The sequence below is a fragment of the Orcinus orca genome, chromosome 14, assembly GCF_937001465.1.
Source record: "Orcinus orca chromosome 14, mOrcOrc1.1, whole genome shotgun sequence".
Taxonomy (NCBI): domain Eukaryota; kingdom Metazoa; phylum Chordata; class Mammalia; order Artiodactyla; family Delphinidae; genus Orcinus; species Orcinus orca.
Window position 1 is genome coordinate 56,148,789 of NC_064572.1, and position 18,513 is coordinate 56,167,301.

The following is an 18,513-nucleotide window of genomic DNA, read 5'->3' on the forward strand; positions in this document are numbered from 1 at the left end:
TCTTTAGAGCAGTTTTCTGAAATCACAGGTTTGTAAAATAAACATGAATCATATCTTTTATAGTTATTTCTGTGAATTAAAATCCAAATTGAAAATGGGCCAGATTATCATCATCAGTAGATTCATAACCAGTGGATACTGTCAAATATAATTGCCTTATGTTTTATTAAAATTATTCGTCTACAGTCTTTGGTACCTTCCATTCGGCTTGACATCTGTTACCTCTTTCTCCTCCATCTGTCTATCCTTCGGCGAATGAAGAATGTCATTTTTTTCTATTAGCTGTTATGCAACATAAGGTTTAGCCAAAAGAAGTATCGTGGTAAGTACTGTGTTCCCTCAATCAGCCCTTCTTTTAACTTCGTTTTTCTTTTGATCACCTAGCCTTCAGACCTCTCCCTCATCAAGGGCCCTGTCTGCCCTCCAACATAATACTGACTCTGTCTCATGCCCTTTCCTGTCCCCTACCAGTTCATTATACCAGCCTTTTCCATTGTGGCCTGGCGCTGATGCTTACCCTGCTTGCCTCATAGCTGGCTATCTTGGAGTAACAGGTCAGATTGCCCTCTTGTGAGATCCTGGTCTGCACATCCCTTTGTTCTTCCTTTTGTGTGGCATCTAATCTGTTGTCCTGGAGAGAGGAATGGAGAACTCCAAAAGGGGCTTTGAGTCAAGAGGACTAAAGAAGCATTCTTGGGTCCCCATTCCTCTATTCAGGGAGGCAAATTTGGCTATCAAAAGGTGGGAGATGTGAGAATAAACAAGCCTGGAATTGGATGAGAGGGTGAGCTGATCTGCTACCCTCAGGGCAGTTGGCTGGTGAGGGAACAGAGCTGACATGACATGGCATTGGGATAAAAGACTTCGAAGAAAGCAGGAGGAACTGTGTGGTTGTGAGGCAGAGTCAGCATTAGGTTAGAGAGGAGTCGAAGGTCTTTGAGCAGGATATGGTTCTAATGAAGCTGGGTAGCAGAGGACTAAAGGAAAGTTTAGGAAGGGTAGAAATTATTGAAGGAATACAGTGCCTACTGTGTGGTCTTTTTCCGCTTGCTCTTTGGAGCAAGTGTAACTGCCGTGATGTTCAGATTGCTAAAGTACTGCTGTGTTCATCTTTTCACTTAGTGAAACATTCATTGCCTTAGCATCACTTCTGTTATTTTTATAACTTGTTTTTATGTAATATAGCTATGACAGATTAAGGATATTTCTTGAAGGAAGCAAAAAAAATTGTAATATAACACCCTCTTTCTTTGCTTAAAAATGGTGCTTAAACCTGTCCCAAGAAACTTGAACTTTTCTTTATCTATAATTTTAATTACAGTAAATACCAAGTATTCAACAAATATTTGACTACTGTGCAAAGACACTGTGCATAGTATTGTGGGGGACAAAAAAGAATCATTGAAGAAGGTGAAGCCTAACGAGCATAAGACAACATGTGACAAATTAATGTATAATGCCAAAAAATGCATAATAAATGCCAAAATGGTTATTTAAGATGAGAATCCCTGTGGATTTTAGAAGAGGATATAATAGTATAGTAGTCTGAGATGGTTTCAAGAAGGTAAAGGACTTGAACTGAACCTTGATGGGTGGGAGCTAGCTGAAGAACTGGACCAAGAAAGGCATTCCAAGTAGCGGAAACAGGGTAGACAAAATTGTGGAAACCAAAATGGACCCTGTTTGGGAGATACTTTTTTGTTTTTGATTGCTATCTGGTAGGTAAGGGTGAGCCATTGAAAGTTTTAGAGTAATAATTTGATCAAAGAGTGCTTTAGGAAGTAAATTTAGCAATGAGATCACATTAGTATTGAGTTATGCTCATCAGGCAGTTGAAAGTGTGGCACTGGAGCTCCCAGATGGGCTAGGTTTGGGGATTATTTTTACTGTGTTATAGTTTAAACAAATTACAGTTTCCTACAGGAGAAATGGGTGAGAGATGGGCAGCCAAGGATTGAATCTAGGAGAATGTTCATATTAAGAGTGTTAAAGAGTAGGGAAACCACAGAAAGAATTAAGAGTTCAGAGAAGAACAGGGTAACAGAATGTTGTGAAAACTTAGGAAGGAAAATATTTTAAGAATGGGGTACTTGCTGAAATCACATGTCATAGAAGATTCATGAAAATTGGATTTACAAAAAAACACAACAACATTAGATTTAGAGCTTAGAAGTTCATTGGTGACCTTCAGGTGTGCTATTTTAGTAGTAAAGAAGGATAGAAACTTGATTTATAGGGATTAAGTTGGGTATGGTGAGGAGATAAAAGAAGTGATTTTAAGCACTTGTTCAAGATGCTTGGCAGCAAAAAGAAAGTGTTCTAGAAGATGGAAGTCAAGCAGTTTATCTTCTCATTAAAGATGGACCTCTGGATATTTGAAGATAGAAGGGAATAGATTACTAAGGCAGTGATTTAAGATATTGGAGAAAGGATAATTGAATGAGGGTAGAAGGAGATGGTAAAAAAAAAAATAGCGGGACTTTATGTAAGTCTTGAAGAAGAGTGAGGATTGTCTTTTCATCTGAAATTGAAAGAGGATAAGTGTAAAGCCCTTTAGAGGTAATGAGTAGAGAACAAGATAGTTCTTGTTCCATAATCTAGAGATCTACTCAGTCCATTCCTTTTTAGGGAATAGGGAATGGCAACTGGGACTTGAGGAAAGTGGAAATGATTGGGGAGAACTATCAATTTTATTTTAACTTTTTACACATGGATTTATAAACAGGTTAGTATTGTCACTTCCTTAGAGTGTTCATTTTGCAGCCAGCTTTGCTTTTAGTCACAAAAGCAGAAACTCCATCATCAAAAAAGGGATTATGGGGACTTCCCTGGTGGTCCAGTGGTTAAGAATCCGTCTGCCAATGCAGGGGACATGGGTTCGATCCCTGGTCCGGAAGATCCCACATGCTGCAGGACAACTAAGCCCGTGTGCTGCAACTACTGAGCCTGCGCACCATGACTACTGAAGCCCGTGTGCCTAGAGCTCTTGCTCTGCAACAAGAGACACCACTGCAATGAGGTGCCTACGCACCACAACGAAGAGTAGCCCTGCTTGCCGCAACTAGAGAAAGCCTGTGTGAAGCAACGAAGACCCAGCATAGCCAAAAAAAAAAAGGGAATTATGAAGTAGTTTAAGTCTTTCCAGAGGTGCAGTCTAGGGAACTTTGCATCAAATAAGTCAAAGATATGACAAACACTGTGGTATATAAGGGAAGAAAAACCTATTAAAACAAATACAATGATGTGAAGCTATAAAATATGGCTAAATCTAGTTTAACCCTACAAAATAAGAGGTTAAGCAAAGTTAAGTGAGCTTATCTAAGTCTTCTAACAAGTGACAAAAGTAGTGCTTTGTCTCCTAACTTCCAGTCTAGTTTGTTTTTCCATTTTACCACTGTTTTCCTGTAAGAAAGTCCTGGGTTTATGTGAACTGTACACATACAAGAGAGCCCGATATTGTTATAAAGAATGCATGCATCATATGCAAATATAAGTCCACTGTTGCATAAATTTTACGTAAGACATAAATTTTATAATAAAACATTTAATCTTTGATAATTTTGCCTGCCATAGAATATAGATTTAAAATGAATATTTGCCTTGATAGAAAGTTGTTTATAGATTATTTAAAATTTCTTTTTGCAAATTTCATTGAGCAGAGGCATTCAAAATCAGAGTCATGGAAATAGGCATTTATTTGTTGTGAAGGTTCAGAGAGAGTTTCAGTAACTTTAACATCACAATCAGTTATAAAGATGAAAGAGCATTCTTAGGGTTATGTATGGGATGTATAAGGGAAGTCATTTTATGGGGAAGGGATTTGGGGTCTGACTTAGTGTTAGAACTTTAAGAAAACCAGCTGTCAGAAAATTTTGTTTTTCTCCCTTTTGTCCCATTATCTGTGAGTCACTGTTCATCAAATCCTGTAGCAAGGCCTGAAGAATGAATGGGTAAAGACAAGTATTTAGATAGCCTTGAATGGATAAGGAGAAATACTGTGTCAAAAGGTGGGGTGTGTCTATGCACAGTGTATAAAATAAATTGATTTTTGCATGTTTTTTAGAAATAATTTCTGTAAAATCACTCTGTGTGCCATTCAGTATATTGGAAGCAAAAAATGTGTTGTATTACTCTTTTTTTCCCCTTTATTTCGCTGGCTTTAATTACCTCAGATATTTTTCTTGAAACATGTCCTTCTTATACATACCCTTAACTGAAAAATTTGAACCTCACCTCTTAGTGTTTTGTTCTGAAGCAGTTGAAAAGTTTTCATAGTACCCTTAGCCTTCTTGACTGAAAAAGATCTATTTTAGTTATATATATATATATTTTTTTACCAGTTACAGTGATTTTGTGCTTATCAGTGACTGGCTAGTTTTATAAATACTACCCCTTCGAAAAGAAAAAGTAAGAAAAGGAAAATCCCTGCTTATTTCATTTGCCCCCTTATAGCTTTATATTTTCTTGTAAAAGGTTTTTAGAGCTTTGCTTTCTAAGTTTTTAGCTCTTTGTGAAAGAAAAATAATCCCAGAAGTAAAATACGAGTCTCTCTGCAGTTTATTAATACTTAATGCTCATGCTTAACTTTGGGACCTTGCTTGCTTTCCTTTCCTCATTAGATGACATTTAAAGGTGTATTCTCTAAATCTCCCCTCATATAGGATTGGGCACAATTAATATAACCTTGCCCCTTTTCACCCTTCATCTTGTTTGAAGTACCCATTTATTCTGGATATGAAGCCGCCTTCCTTTTATTATCTGTGGCATCCATTTGCCTCATTGAACCTGATGAGTACTGTGGTGGAAGGGCTAGATCTTCTACCATGTGGACTGCTGGTGGTAGTTACTGGTTTCTTTGCCTTTTTAAAATCTTAGGATTTTTCTGTATCTCAGAAACAAGGGACACAGTTTTCCATTTCTCCCCACTTATTCCAGGTATAAGGCATTGTGGTTTTATTCCAAACTGTTCGTTGGATAAGTGGCAGAACTGGGATTTGAATCGTGGGGCTGTGGCTCTGGAATTTGTCCCATTATGCTATTTATCTTTACAAGCTCTTTCCTCAGAGATCTTATTGCTGTATCTGTCACTTCTATACGAATGACTCATATATCTATATATCTTTCGTCTCAAATTTCTCCTGAACGTCAGATCTCTATTTCAATTATCCTTTTTGGTCTCCCCCAGCTTTCCTGTCCCTGCCACTAATAAACTTGTCATCTTTTCTCAATAACATTTCTTCCACTAGTTATTCCCATATCTTTTAATGATATCTTCATTTCTAAAATTCAGAGTCTCAAAATCCTTTCATTTCCTTGACATTTCATGGAATTACTATACCGTGGTGTTTTACTTCTGCAGCGTTTTCCCCAACTTCTTTCTAGTCTTAGATTGTAGTTCAGGTGTGAAAGTTCTCTGAAAGTTTCCTTCCATTTTACTTCATGCTTCACACTGCTGCCAGACTAATCTCTCTAAAGCATAGCTCCAGTCCCATCACTTTCTTGACCCAAGACTTTCATGGCTGAGCTGTAATTCAAGGGTCTCCACAATATTAGCTGTATCTTCCACTGTTCTCTTAAGTGTACCCTGAATTACAACCAGGCTGTTTTACTCACTGCCCTAAATATAGTCTCCTTTTATTGCTGTTCTCTTCTTATTCCCTCTTCCAGATGTATCTCCCCCTTTTCCTTTTTACCACCTCATCACCAGTATTGAAATTTTTTTCTACCATTAAGGTCCAGCTCATACACCATTTCTTTTAGAAAGCCTTCTCAGTATTATACAGTTGGGGATGTAGTGTTTGTTGCCTCCATTCCCACTCCTCAAAGCACTTTGTATGTCTTTTCTGACATGTGTCTTATTGTATGTATCCATGCATGTACAATACTTGTATTGGACCCTATATTCTAGTTGTGTGTTTGCCTTACCCTTTCACTCCACCTCCATAGCAAGTTCCTTATGAGTAGAGGTTAGACTATCTCCTGGGACCCTACCATAAATCTTTCTTCATAGGTGCTTAATATGTACATTTACTGACTCAGACTTATACATATGAAGAAACATTTCAGAATAAGCATTATATTTTTGTTATTTTAGGCTTGATCGTCTTTTTATCTTACTGGATACTGGCACTACTCCAGTTACAAGAAAAGCTGCTGCACAGCAACTTGGAGAAGTGGTGAAGCTTCATCCCCACGAGCTAAATAATCTCTTATCTAAAGTAAGAACTCTTTTTTTTTTTCTTTTAGTATAATACAATTGTAGAAATTTATCCATGGGCAGGAACATAAAAGTAGAGAAAGAAATTGTCTTATTAGTGATACTTTGTGGTCTTCAAATTCCATTAAATATCTCAATATTTCTCCAGATATTTTAAAATTTTTGCTATTTTTGTTTGTCACAAGGTTTAAAATATTTTGTTTTTTGCATCAAGTTTGTTTGACAATATAGAACCTTTGGCCTGTGGCACAAATTTGAATCTGATCCAATTTGGTAACAAAGTAAGTTGTTAATCTAGTTTTTTAGTGGTCTGACTTGTTCTTAGCAGCTAATAATTATACTAGTTGGCAGTCTTCAAATGGATGAGTACTCATGGGTAATGGTGGAAATATATGAGAAGCTAGTTGTTACATTCTTAGTTATTAGCTCTTTGAAAGTGGAGCCTTTCTGCTTTGGTGGACAAGTATTTTCATAATCCTAGCCCATGTTCTTTCCCTAAGCAATGCTTTATTTTTACTGAACTCTGTGGGCTTGTAGAAGTGTGACTGTATGATAGTAAGTAGCAAATTCCATGTATTTAATTCTCTGGCATGCAAAGTAAAAACAGGAGTGCTTTGTATCTGTGTTTAGGGGGGTGGGAGCGGTGGATAGAGGATAAGGTGGGAAGCACTATGATAGCCCAGATATTGGAAGACTCAATATATCCCTGTTCCCACCAGTCTTATCTCATCCTTTCATTCTGATTTGTCCCTCCCTGCTTCCTATGAGTAGGAGTTCTAAGCCCTTTGTCATCATACACAAACCTGCACTCTATTGTTCCTATCATAGGGGCTAACAGCGATTCTCATTCCAATGCACTCCCCACTTAGATACTATCAGAACTTTCTAACCAAGATGTCGATGAAGAGGTAGTGATTTGACATCTACAGGCTCCATATTCTCAGAATGGAGAAGGGTGCGTATGAGGCAATACCATACTCATGTGAAAGGTGTGGGGATAGAGAGGTATACCCATTTATTTTCATCCCAAGGGAAGAGATGGAGGACTGAATGAGCTGAAACTGGAAACAATGAACAAGACTAACTTGTGCTGAACTGAGAAAAGGTTTCCAGACTTCCAAGTTAGTTCTGGTCTTCTTAACTCAGACCCCACCATATGGCTGCCATCAAGTAATTCCAAAAGAGGCAAAGTTTGTTTTTAGCACCTTCTGACCTCCTATGCCCTCTCTGCCCTCGTGTTTTCCTATTGCCTTTGGTTTTATTTTTTTAAAAACAGCTTTATTGAAATATAATTTACATACCGTACAATTCACCCAGATAAAGTGTACAATTCAGTGATTTTTAGCATATTCACAGATATGTGCAACCATCACCACAATCTAATTTTAAAACATTTCTATCACCCCTAAAAGAAACTTCATGCCTATTACCAGTCACTCTCCATCACTCCCCCTCCCATAGCCAGTCCTAGGCAACCCCTAATCTACCCTCTGTCTATAGATTTGCTTATTTTGAACATTTTATATAAATGTGTGACCTTTTGTGATTGGTTTTTTCACTTAAAGTATTATTTTTAGGGTTCATTCATATTGTAGCATGTTTTGTTTTTCATTCTTTTTTATTGCCAAATATTGTTCCATTGTATGGATATGGATAATGCTGTATGGATATAGCACATTTTATTTATTTCTTCATCAGTTGATGGACATTTTGGTTGTTTCCACTTTTTGGCCTGTTATGAATAAAGCTGCTATGAAAATTTGTGTGCAAGTTTTTGTGTGGATGTATGTTTTCATACGTGGGTGTATACCAGAGAGCAGAATTGCTGGGTCATATGGTAACTGTGTTTATTTAACTTTATGAGGAACTGCCAGACTGCTTTCCAAACTGGCTCCACCATATTACATTCCCAACAGCATGTATGAGAGGTTGGATTTCTCCACATACTCGCCAACACTTAACTATTAACTGACTTTGTTTATATCCGTACCAGTGAGTATGAAGTGATATTGTAGTTTTGATTTGCATTTTTCTGATGACTAATGACATTGAACATCTTTTCATTTTTTTATTGACCATTTCTGTATCTTCTTTGGAGACCTGTCTGTTCAGATCCTTTGCCCATTTTTAAGTGGGATATGTGTTCTTTTATTAATGAGGTGTAGGAGTTCTTTATATATTTTAGATACAAGCCCCTTATCAGGTATGGGGTTTGCAAATATGTTCTTCTGGTCTGTGGATTGTCTTTTCACTTTCTTGATGGTATCCTTTGAAGCACAAAAGTTATTAATTTCAGTGAAGCCGAATTTATCTTTTTTTTCTTTTTTTAAATACATCACTTGTGTGCTCTTGAGATCATATCTAAGAAACCTTTGCCTAACCCAAGTTTACAAAGGTTTATCCCCATGTTTTCTTCTAACAGTTTTATAGTTTTAGCTCTTATTTTTAGGCTTCTGGTCTATTTTGAGTTAGTTTTTGTGTCTTGTGTGAGGTAGGGATTTTAAGTCATTATTTTGTTGCTCTAGTACCATTTGCTGAAAAAACCCCTTTTTTCCCATTGAATTCTCTTGGCACTGTTGTTGAAATCTGTTGACCATAGACACATAGTATTATTTTTGGACTCTAAATTCTATTCCATTGATCTATGTATCTGTCCTTCTGCCAGTACAATGCTATCTTGATTATTGTTGCTTTGTAGTAAGTTTTGAAATCAAGAAGTGTGAGGCTGCCAACTTTATTATTCTTTTTCAAGATTCTTTCGATGATTATGGGTCCCTTACATTTCCATATAAATTTTAGGATTAACTTGTCAATTTCTGAAAAAAAGCCAGCTGGGATTTTGATAGGAATTGTATTGAGTCTGTATTCAATTTAGGGGGTATTACTATCTTAACGATATTAAGTCTTCCAATCCATGAACATGAGATGTTTATTTAGGTCTTATTTAATTTCTTTCAGTAGTATTTTGAATTTTTTTGTAGTCTTCAATATACAAGTCTTGTACTTTTTTTGTTAAATTTATTAAGTATTTTATACTTTTTGATACTATTATAAATGAGATTATTTTCTTAATTTCATTTTCAGATTGTTGAAAGTGTACAGAAATACAGCTGATTTTTGTATATTGATGTTACATCTTGCTCTCTTGCTGAACTCATCTTTTCTACTAGTTTTATAACTCTTGTATTAAGTAATGGGACTTAATGAATAATATGCACTTTGCTTTTTACTATGTTAAAAACTATGTTATTTTTAAAATGCACTTAAGCATTCTGTTTTGGCCACTTTGAAAAAACAATATTTTTTGTTATATAACTATTTAATTTTTAATTTTTTAAGGTGTTGATATATTTAAGGAGTACAAATTGGGATACTCGGATTGCAGCAGGACAAGCTGTTGAAGCTATAGTGAAAAATGTACCTGAATGGAATCCAATGCCAAGAACCAAACAAGGTGCTTTTAAGTGGAAAAGTCGGTTGCAGTAAAAACTACACATTTTATATTTTAGTAATTTCACTTTTAAAGACTTAATTTTCATGCTTTTTAGGTGCAGTCTTGTCAGGAAATAATAATGAATACTGTGATTTTTCACCATGTTTTAAAAAACATACTAGACAAACAAAATGTTTTCTCATATATGTTTTATTTATTTTTCTTTATTTTTTAAATTAATTTTTATTGGAGTATAGTTGCATTATCTCACATATATTTTAAATTATTCTACAGTATGCTTGATTTAGAGATTATTACTTCCCTCAAGGATTAATGTTCTAAAAAAAGAAATCAATACAATGTAAATATTTGAAACAGTCTATTTATTCTTGTTGCTGGGAAAATAGTGTAATTGTTTACTAAATTTAAGCACGATTATGTGTGGATATTTGGAGGGGTCAGTGTTTAGTTTTTTTTGTGTCTTTTAGTGGAAATTACTTGTTTTCTGACTGCCTATTATATATGACATTTAAAAATGAATGTATGCTTTTACAAATAGATAAAGGTATACATTTTAATTAAGTGAGAATTTAATATGGTACAAATGCATTTCGTTTTCAAGTCACTTTGATAACATGACTTTTATCATATGTCTTAGCTCGTCTAAAATTTTTGCTTTAATTTGCCTCACCTATTATTTTGAGGGATTGTGTTAATTTGTCTTCTCTCATCAAAAGAAATATATAACCAGAAGAAGTTATAACTTGTTTTAGAAAAGAACCTTTTCCATTCCAGCCTATTACTCAAATTCTTTTCAAAACACATTTTTAAAAAAAAAATTTTTTTGTCCTTGCTGCGCAGCTTGTGGGATCTTAGTTCCCTGACCAGGGATTGAATTCACAACCCCTGGAGTGAAAGCGTGGAATCCTAACCACTGGACCACCAGAGAATCCCCCAAAAAACTTTAAAGTAGTTACAGTAGCATTAAAATATATAGTAAGGTTACTTGTTATCATTAGAAAACTTTAAGATATTCATAGCAGTTCCCTTTCAGTTTAGCAATTATACTTTAGTTTACAGATGAATTATATGCAAATGCCAGTTAAACGAACTATTAAGTCAGTGAACAATTACAGTACATTTAAAAATTTACAATGCCATAACCTTTTTGGGGGAATACAGAACATTTTATAGATAGTTTTAGACCCCAGTTGGATATTTAATTTTAGCAATTTGCCAGGAGATTGTAATTTGCTTTATATTATGAGAAAAGAGTACTATTGATTGAGTACTTCCTTTATGTCCTAGATATTCCTCAGGTATAGGGAATGATGATGCTCCCTAGTTTTATTTATGAATATATTCTATGAATATGTTTATCTTCCAATTTATCACTATGATAAACTACCTTGGTATTTTTTAACTGTTTAACAGATTGCACGATTTTTAACATACGTATTTCAACATGGGGATGCATTTCTTCATATGACATTGTGCTTTCATAGTCAAAAAGTTATACACACACCCACTGACATTCTGATACTTTGTAGTAAGGGAGCCACCTACTAAATAATTTTTTCATAAATAATAGTTGATCATAAGTAAATTCACAGTAGCTTTTCTACTTCTTCTACATTTTACTTTTCTTAAAATACCCTCCCCCCTGCTCCCCCTGAAGTGATGCTATTTTCTTTCGTTCTATACTTTGGCTATATAATCAAATGTTTTTAAACCTCATCTAGAAACTACTTCAGAAGGTGCTATGGAAGATTCATCTACTACAGATCGATTGAATTTTGACAGATTTGATATATGTAGATTATTACAACATGGGGCATCACTTTTGGGATCTGCTGGTGCAGAATTTGAAGTACAAGATGAAAAATCAGGTATGTAGTAGTAGTCCTACAGAAAAAAGTCTGAAATGCATGCATTCAGACCAGTTTGTTACTTGGCGTGCTATGTTATCAGTCATGCAAAATCTAATAGATGTCATGAAATGCAAATTCACTGAAGTTTTCAGTTTGAGGTGTGGGGCATGCAGGTGGGGAAGGTAACCAGAAGCACTTTGTCTAAAGCTACTATAGGAATATTTTTCTTCCCTTAGTTGAATATGTACTATATATATATATGCACCATTAATAGATACATAGTAATATTTCAGTATTTCAATATAGAAATTGTAAAGTGGTACCCAAGAGCTTCAGTTGAATAGATTTTAAAAGCCAGGATTAGTACAGATTGTGGTAATGTTTTCACAATTCTGGAAATTTAAGAGGCTATGATAGTTTCCTTTTTATCATATGTTTTAAACATTTAAATAATTGGATCTACTTAGGCTGATGACCAAAGCAAAAACTAGAAATGAAAAATAAGTCTTAGATAGGTAATTGTCCCATTATCTTTAAACTTACAGAATCCATCTGGATATAAATAAATGTTTTGGCCATTCAAGATTGATGCCTTGAGTGGAAAAAACCTTGATGTTTTTAATGGATTTCTGTAAGTAAATAAGTTGCTTTTTTGACTAAAACCAAAACAGAACAGTGTTTTGTTTTGTTGCTAATTTATTATTAGTCAAAGCATATCTGTCTAAGTTAATGAAATGATCTTCAATTTGTTTATTTAAAAAAATGTCAAATACCCATTTCTTCTTTCCTAATATACTTTGTATTGAAAGATCTAGTGTCATTATTTATGGAGAGAATTAAGAGGAGAACTTGCTTAAGTTCCAGAAAAGCACAGTTTTTTTTTTTAATAAGGGAGGTAGAAGTCTTCAGAAACTTTCCAATTTGAAAAAGTTATCTCTAAGTTTACTAATTAGTAAGTTTACTAATCTTACTAGTGTACCCATGGACATGATGAGAGATCATTGGCCCTTATCTAAGGATAAAAGTCAGTGTCACTTTTGTCACTTAAAAAAAAGTACGTGTTTGGGTCGTATCTTAAAGATTCTGATTTAATAGATCTCTGGAGAGTTTTGGGAAATTGTATATTAAAAGAAAAAGCCCCACAGGTGACTGATATGTAAGCAGGATTGGGAACCCCAGTTTTCTTGGAATTCAGTTTTTAATGCTGATAAGTCATAGCATGCTGAAGAGTGCTCATTAAAACCCTCTAATTAGGTTTTCTTTAAATATCTGCTCATCTGTGTTGGTCTCTACATATTTATAAATTACACATATTATGATTTGCATAGGTGCCAGTCTGAGTTTCCTTTGCAGTTGGTTATTTTCCCCAATAGTACTTTCCCTGGAATGAGAGGACCAATTTTAGGCTCTTTGTAAGTGTACTAAACTTATAATCCAGCAGCCTTCGTTTTGGATGCCTAGTGTTTTTCCCTCTGGGTAGAGTAGCCTTAAATTTTTTTTTTTAATGTAGCTTTAGAGAGATATAATTCATATACGATAGAAATCCCCATTTTAAAAGTGTCCAATTCAGTGGCTTTTAGTAGATTCACAATTGTGTGTAGTTAATTTTAGAACATTGTCTCAAGAAGAAATCCTGTATCCTTTAGCAACCACCCTACATCCTTCCCTTCTCTTCCCATCCCTAAGGACCATTAATTTACTTCCTGTAGCTATAGATTTGCCTACTATGGACATTTCATATAAATTGAATCATATAATATGTAGTCTTTTGTGACTGGCTTCTTTTTACTTAGCAGAATATTTCCAAGATTTATCCATATTGTAGTATATATATTAGTACTGTTTTCATTTTTTTCGTAAGTAGTAGTTACTACTGTTACAGGGTGTATCAGTTTTTAAATTGTGATAGAATATAGATAACATAAAATTTACCATCTTAATCATTTTTAACTGTACAGTTCAGTAGTATTAAGTACATTCATATTGTTGTACAGCCAATCTCCAGAACTCTTTTCATCTTGCAAAACCGAAACTTTATACCCATTAAACAGCAATTCCATTCCTTTTCCCCCTCACTCCCTGGCAACCACTGTTTTACTTTCTGTCTCTGAATTTGACTACTCGAGGTACTTCATATACATGGAATCATACAATATTTGTCCTTTCGTGACCGACTTATTTCACTTAACATAATCTTTCATGTTCACCTATGTTGTTGTATGTGTCAGAATTTCCTTCTGTTTTAGGGCTGAATAATATTCCAGTGTATGTTTATAACACATTTTGTTTATCCATTCATCCATCAGTGGACACTTGGGTTGCTTCTACCTTTTGCTTATTGTGAATAATGCTGCTATGTACGTGGGTGTACAAATATCTGTTTGAATTCCTGCTTCCAGTTCTTTTGGATTTATGCCAAGAATTGGAATTATAGGATCATATGGTAATTCTGTTTTTGATTTTTTTTTTTAGAACTGCCATACTGGCAGTTCCATGGTGGCTGTTCCATTTTACATTCCCATCAACAATCTATGAGGTTTCCATCTTCTCCACATAACCTTGTCAACGCTTGTTATTTTCTGGCTTTTTTGGCAGTAGCCATATTGGTAGGTGTGAAGTTATTTTATTTTCTGGCTGAATAACATTCCATTGTATGAATATCACATTTTGTTTATTCATTCATAGGCTGAAGACATTTGGGTTGTTTCCACTTTTTTGGCTATTATGCATAATGCTGCCAATAAATGTTCATGTAGAGATTTTTGTGTGGGTGTATGTTTTCATTTCTCCTATGTAGATACATAAGAGTGGACTTGGTGGGTCATATGGTAACTATGTTTTACCATTCGAGGAACTGCCAGACTGTTCTCCAAACTGGCTTCACCATTTCACATTCCTCTAGCAGGATACAAGGATTCCGATCTCTCCACATCCTTGCCAACGCTTGCTTGTTATTAACTGACTTTGACTATATCCATACCAGTGACTGTGAAGTGATATCTCATTGTAGTTTTGATTTGCATTTTTCTGATGACTAATGATGTTGAACATATTTTCATGTGTTTATTGACCATTTCTGTATCTTCTTTGGAGACCTGTCTATTCAGGTCCTTTGCCCATTCTTAAGTGGGATATTTGTTCTTTTATTAATGAGATATAAGAGGTCTTTATATATTCTTTGTACAAATCTCTTATCTGATATGTGATTTACAAATATTTCCTCCTATTCTGTGCATCTTTTCACTTTCCTGATGGTAACCTTTGAAGCATAAACGTTTTTAAGAAGTCCAATTTATCTTTTTCTTTTGTTTCTCGAGCTTTTTGATGTCATATGTAAGAAGCTATTGCCAAATCTAGGGTCATTTACCCCTGCGTTTTCTCTAAGAGTTTTATAGCTGTAACTCTTACTCTTAGGTATTTGATCTGTTTTGAGTTCATTTTTGTATGTTGTGAGGTTAAGGATCCAACATCATTCTTTACATGTGGCTATCCTGTTGTCTCAACACCATTTGTTGAAAAGATTCTTCTTTCCCCACTGAATTTTCTTTGCACCCTTCATGAAAACCAATTGGCGGTAGACATATAGTTTTATTACTGGACTCTCAGTTCTATTCAATTGATGTCTTTCTTTAGGCCAGTACCTCTTTGTCTTGGTCACCATTGCTTTCTGGTAATTTTTAAAATCAAGAAGGAGGGTGGGAGGGAGGGAGACGCAAGAGGGAAGAGATATGGGGATATATGTATATGTATAGCTGATTCACTTTGTTTTAAAGCAGAAACTAACTGACTAAATAAATAAAAATTTAAAAAATAAAAAAATAAAATCAAGAAGTATGAGCCTTCAACTTTGTTGTTCTTTTTCAGGATTATTTTGGATATTCTCAGTCTCTTGCATTTCTATATGAATTATAGGATCAGTTTGTCAGTGTCTGCAGAAAGCCAGCTGATATTTTGATAGGAATTGTTTTGAATCAGTATATCAATTTGAGAAGTATTACTGTCTTACTATGAGGTATTATGATCTGTGAACATGGAATGTTTTTCCATTTGTTTAGATCTTTAATTTTTTTCACTAGTATTTTGTAGTTTTCAGAATATAAGTTTTAAGTTTTACTTTTGATGTTATTGTTAGTAGAATTATTTTCTTAATTTTATATACAAGTTGTTTGTTTCTTTAAATCGTTTTCTTCCCCTCCCTGTTCTTTTTTTAAATTTTATTTTAAGAAGATGTTGGGGGTAGGAGTTTATTAATTTATTTATTTTGCTGTGTTGGGTCTTTGTTTCTGTGCGAGGGCTGTCTCTAGTTGTGGCAAGCGGGGGCCACTCTTCATTGTGGTGCGCTGGCCTCTCACTTTCACGGCCTCTCTTGTTGCGGAGCACAGGCTCCAGACGCGCAGGCTCAGTAGTTGTGGCTCACGGGCCTAGTTGCTCTGCGGCATGTAGGATCCTCCCAGACCAGCGCTTGAACCCATGTCCCCTGCATTAGCAGGCAGATTCTCAACCACTGTGCCACCAGGGAAGCCCCACCCCTCCCTTTCTTTAGATGAGGGAACTTTGTATAGCTTTATCTTTGAATTCACTTATAAAACTATTATAATTTACCCTTTGCAAGTGTATGATTCTATTTTTTTTAATAGTTTCTGTTTCTCTAATGAGGTATTCTATCTTTTCATCATTGTGACAGTATCCTCCTTTACATTTAGCATTGTTATATTAGCTGCTTAAAAAATCTTGTCTTCCACTTCCAACATCTGGGTCGTCTCAGTGTTGATCTCCATTAATTGTCTTCCTTTTGGGAATGGGTTACATTTTCTTGATTCTTTGTATGTCAGTTAATTTTGGATTGTATTCCTCACATTATAAATGTTTATACCACAGGCTGGATTCTGTTATATTCTTCCAAAGAATGTTTTGATCTGTTTGGTTTAGTTAGTTGTTTTTGCTTACTTGTTTTAATAAGCATTTAATTTGGTGAAACTCAAACTCAGTCTTCTTTGTACTGGGCAACAACTCAAATCCCAATTCAATTTTTAGCTTTAGTTGGACTGTTTGGAGTCTGCCCTGTGCATGCATAGTTCAGAGGTCAGCCAGAGATTTGGCTGAGTTTACAGAATTTGGGCTTTCTCTCTGGTTCTCTCCTTTCTGGGTTTTTTCTCTCTACTTCCCAGTGGCTATAGTGATCTCTGACTCTCCTCTAATTCTGCAACAGACAGACTGGGTTTTTACACAACTTTTAAATGTAGGGTGTGGCTGCCCTACGTACCACGGACTGGGTCTACCTTTAGGCTAAAAACATTCAAAAATGGGAAACTCACCTAATGCCATGTCCTTCTTCCAGGTATTGATAACTCCTCCAAGTATATGCCTACTTTTGATCTCTTTCCAGTGCCTTCAGGTGGTTGTTTATTATATTTTAGCTAGAATTTGTTATCTGTGGAGGAGTAGTCCAATAAGAACTTAATCAGCTATTATTGGAAGTTAATCATTATAGAATCATCTCTTGCAACTTAGCTAGTTTAAGCCCAAATTTTTATTTTTAAAATGATACCTTTTGATCTATTTTCCACTGAAATATTGAGAGATTTTTCTTGGGACATTCAAAATCTACTTTTATGCCTTTGTCTTTGTTATTTGGGCTATCAGGACTGTGTCATCTCAGAATACATAAAGGCCACACTTGGAATAAGCATGTATTTGTTGAGATCTTTTTCTGTAAAATAAAATGTAGATTTTTTTTTTAAAGCCTGGTTAGAGCTCTCAGAGAATGTATGAGATTAGCTATAAAATAATAAGATTGGTTTATTTTCATAGGAATAGATCTCATTATATATATACTTGATAATTGACAGTAGGGCAATGGGGTAATCTCAGTGAATTTTTGTTAGAGTGTTTTGTTAGCTAGAGTGTTTTGTTAGCTAGAACACTGTTTTCCAAGATCCAGTAAAATATTTACTCTATTAGGTAATAAAGTTTATGACATGTTCAGAGATTGTGAGTGTGGTTTGTTTTATTATCAAGAGAGGTATTCTAATGGTTAATTTTTTTTAAAATTTTAATCGAGTCTGATCTTCACGTATTAGAAAACTGCTTAACTGATTTGAAGAAAATGTATTTCTTCTTTGTTTAAAGGTGAAGTGGATCCTAAAGAGAGGATAGCACGCCAACGAAAACTATTACAGAAGAAACTTGGCCTTAATATGGGAGAAGCTATTGGAATGAGCACCGAAGAACTCTTTAATGATGAAGATTTGGATTATACCCCAACTTCAGCAGCGCTTGTAAACAAACAACCTGTAGGTAAAACCTCTGGTTGGTTGATTGCAAGTAATAATACAGGGGGTTTGCTTTATTTTGCTATGCAATTGGAATTTAAAAAAATGCGTTTTTTAATTCTACTCATTGTTGCTTAGCGTCACCATAATTTAGTGTCTTCATAAGTTGGATTTCTAGTGATAGATTCTAAGGAGACAGAAGTTGCCACCTACCTCATAGACATTGGACTATTAGATAAAAGGTATGGTACATCTTTTAGGAGACACTGGTGTTGAAAAATCCTAGTTGCATCAATCCTCTTTCTTTGTTCTTCAATGAAGCACAAAAAAATATTTCAGAGGGTGGGAGATAGTAAGGGCTATCATAGTCAGATATGATGATACTAGAAATCTTTACAGCTATGATTCTTTTATTTGAGAAAGTAACAAACATGGTGAAAACTTTCAAACGATGCAGAAGGGCACACAATAGGAAGCAACGCTTTTTAAGTTATTTGTGCATTTTTCCTGAAATTTTCTCTGTGTACATAAGTTCTTTTAAGCCATGTTCACCTTGTCTCACTTCATATGGCTTCATATATCAGTATATACATATTGATCACATTCTTTTTTGACAGCTTCATGCTATTTATATGGCTGTACCATAATTTTGCTCTGTATTTTTCCTGTTCCTCTGTTTTTCCAGTTCCCAATGGATGCCTGTATGCTTCTTTTTTTTAT

The 18,513-nt window shown here is 34.9% G+C and overlaps 1 protein-coding gene across 4 annotated transcripts in view; it reads left to right on the top strand.

Moving 5' to 3' along the window:
- Positions 1–18,513, top strand: part of BTAF1 (B-TFIID TATA-box binding protein associated factor 1) — a 93,666-nt gene that overhangs the window by 6,224 nt on the left and 68,929 nt on the right. Inside the window, exons 2-5 of one of the 4 annotated variants that reach the window (XM_004279394.3) lie at positions 6,095–6,218; positions 9,557–9,671; positions 11,393–11,539; positions 17,651–17,814. In XM_004279394.3, the coding sequence (XP_004279442.1) occupies positions 6,095–6,218; positions 9,557–9,671; positions 11,393–11,539; positions 17,651–17,814 (550 nt within the window). Of the gene's footprint in view, positions 1–6,094; positions 6,219–7,154; positions 7,173–9,556; positions 9,672–11,392; positions 11,540–12,127; positions 12,153–17,650; positions 17,815–18,513 lie in introns of those variants that run through there. The other 3 variants (XM_049696503.1, XM_033404876.2, XM_049696505.1) reach the window with 3 other exon arrangements.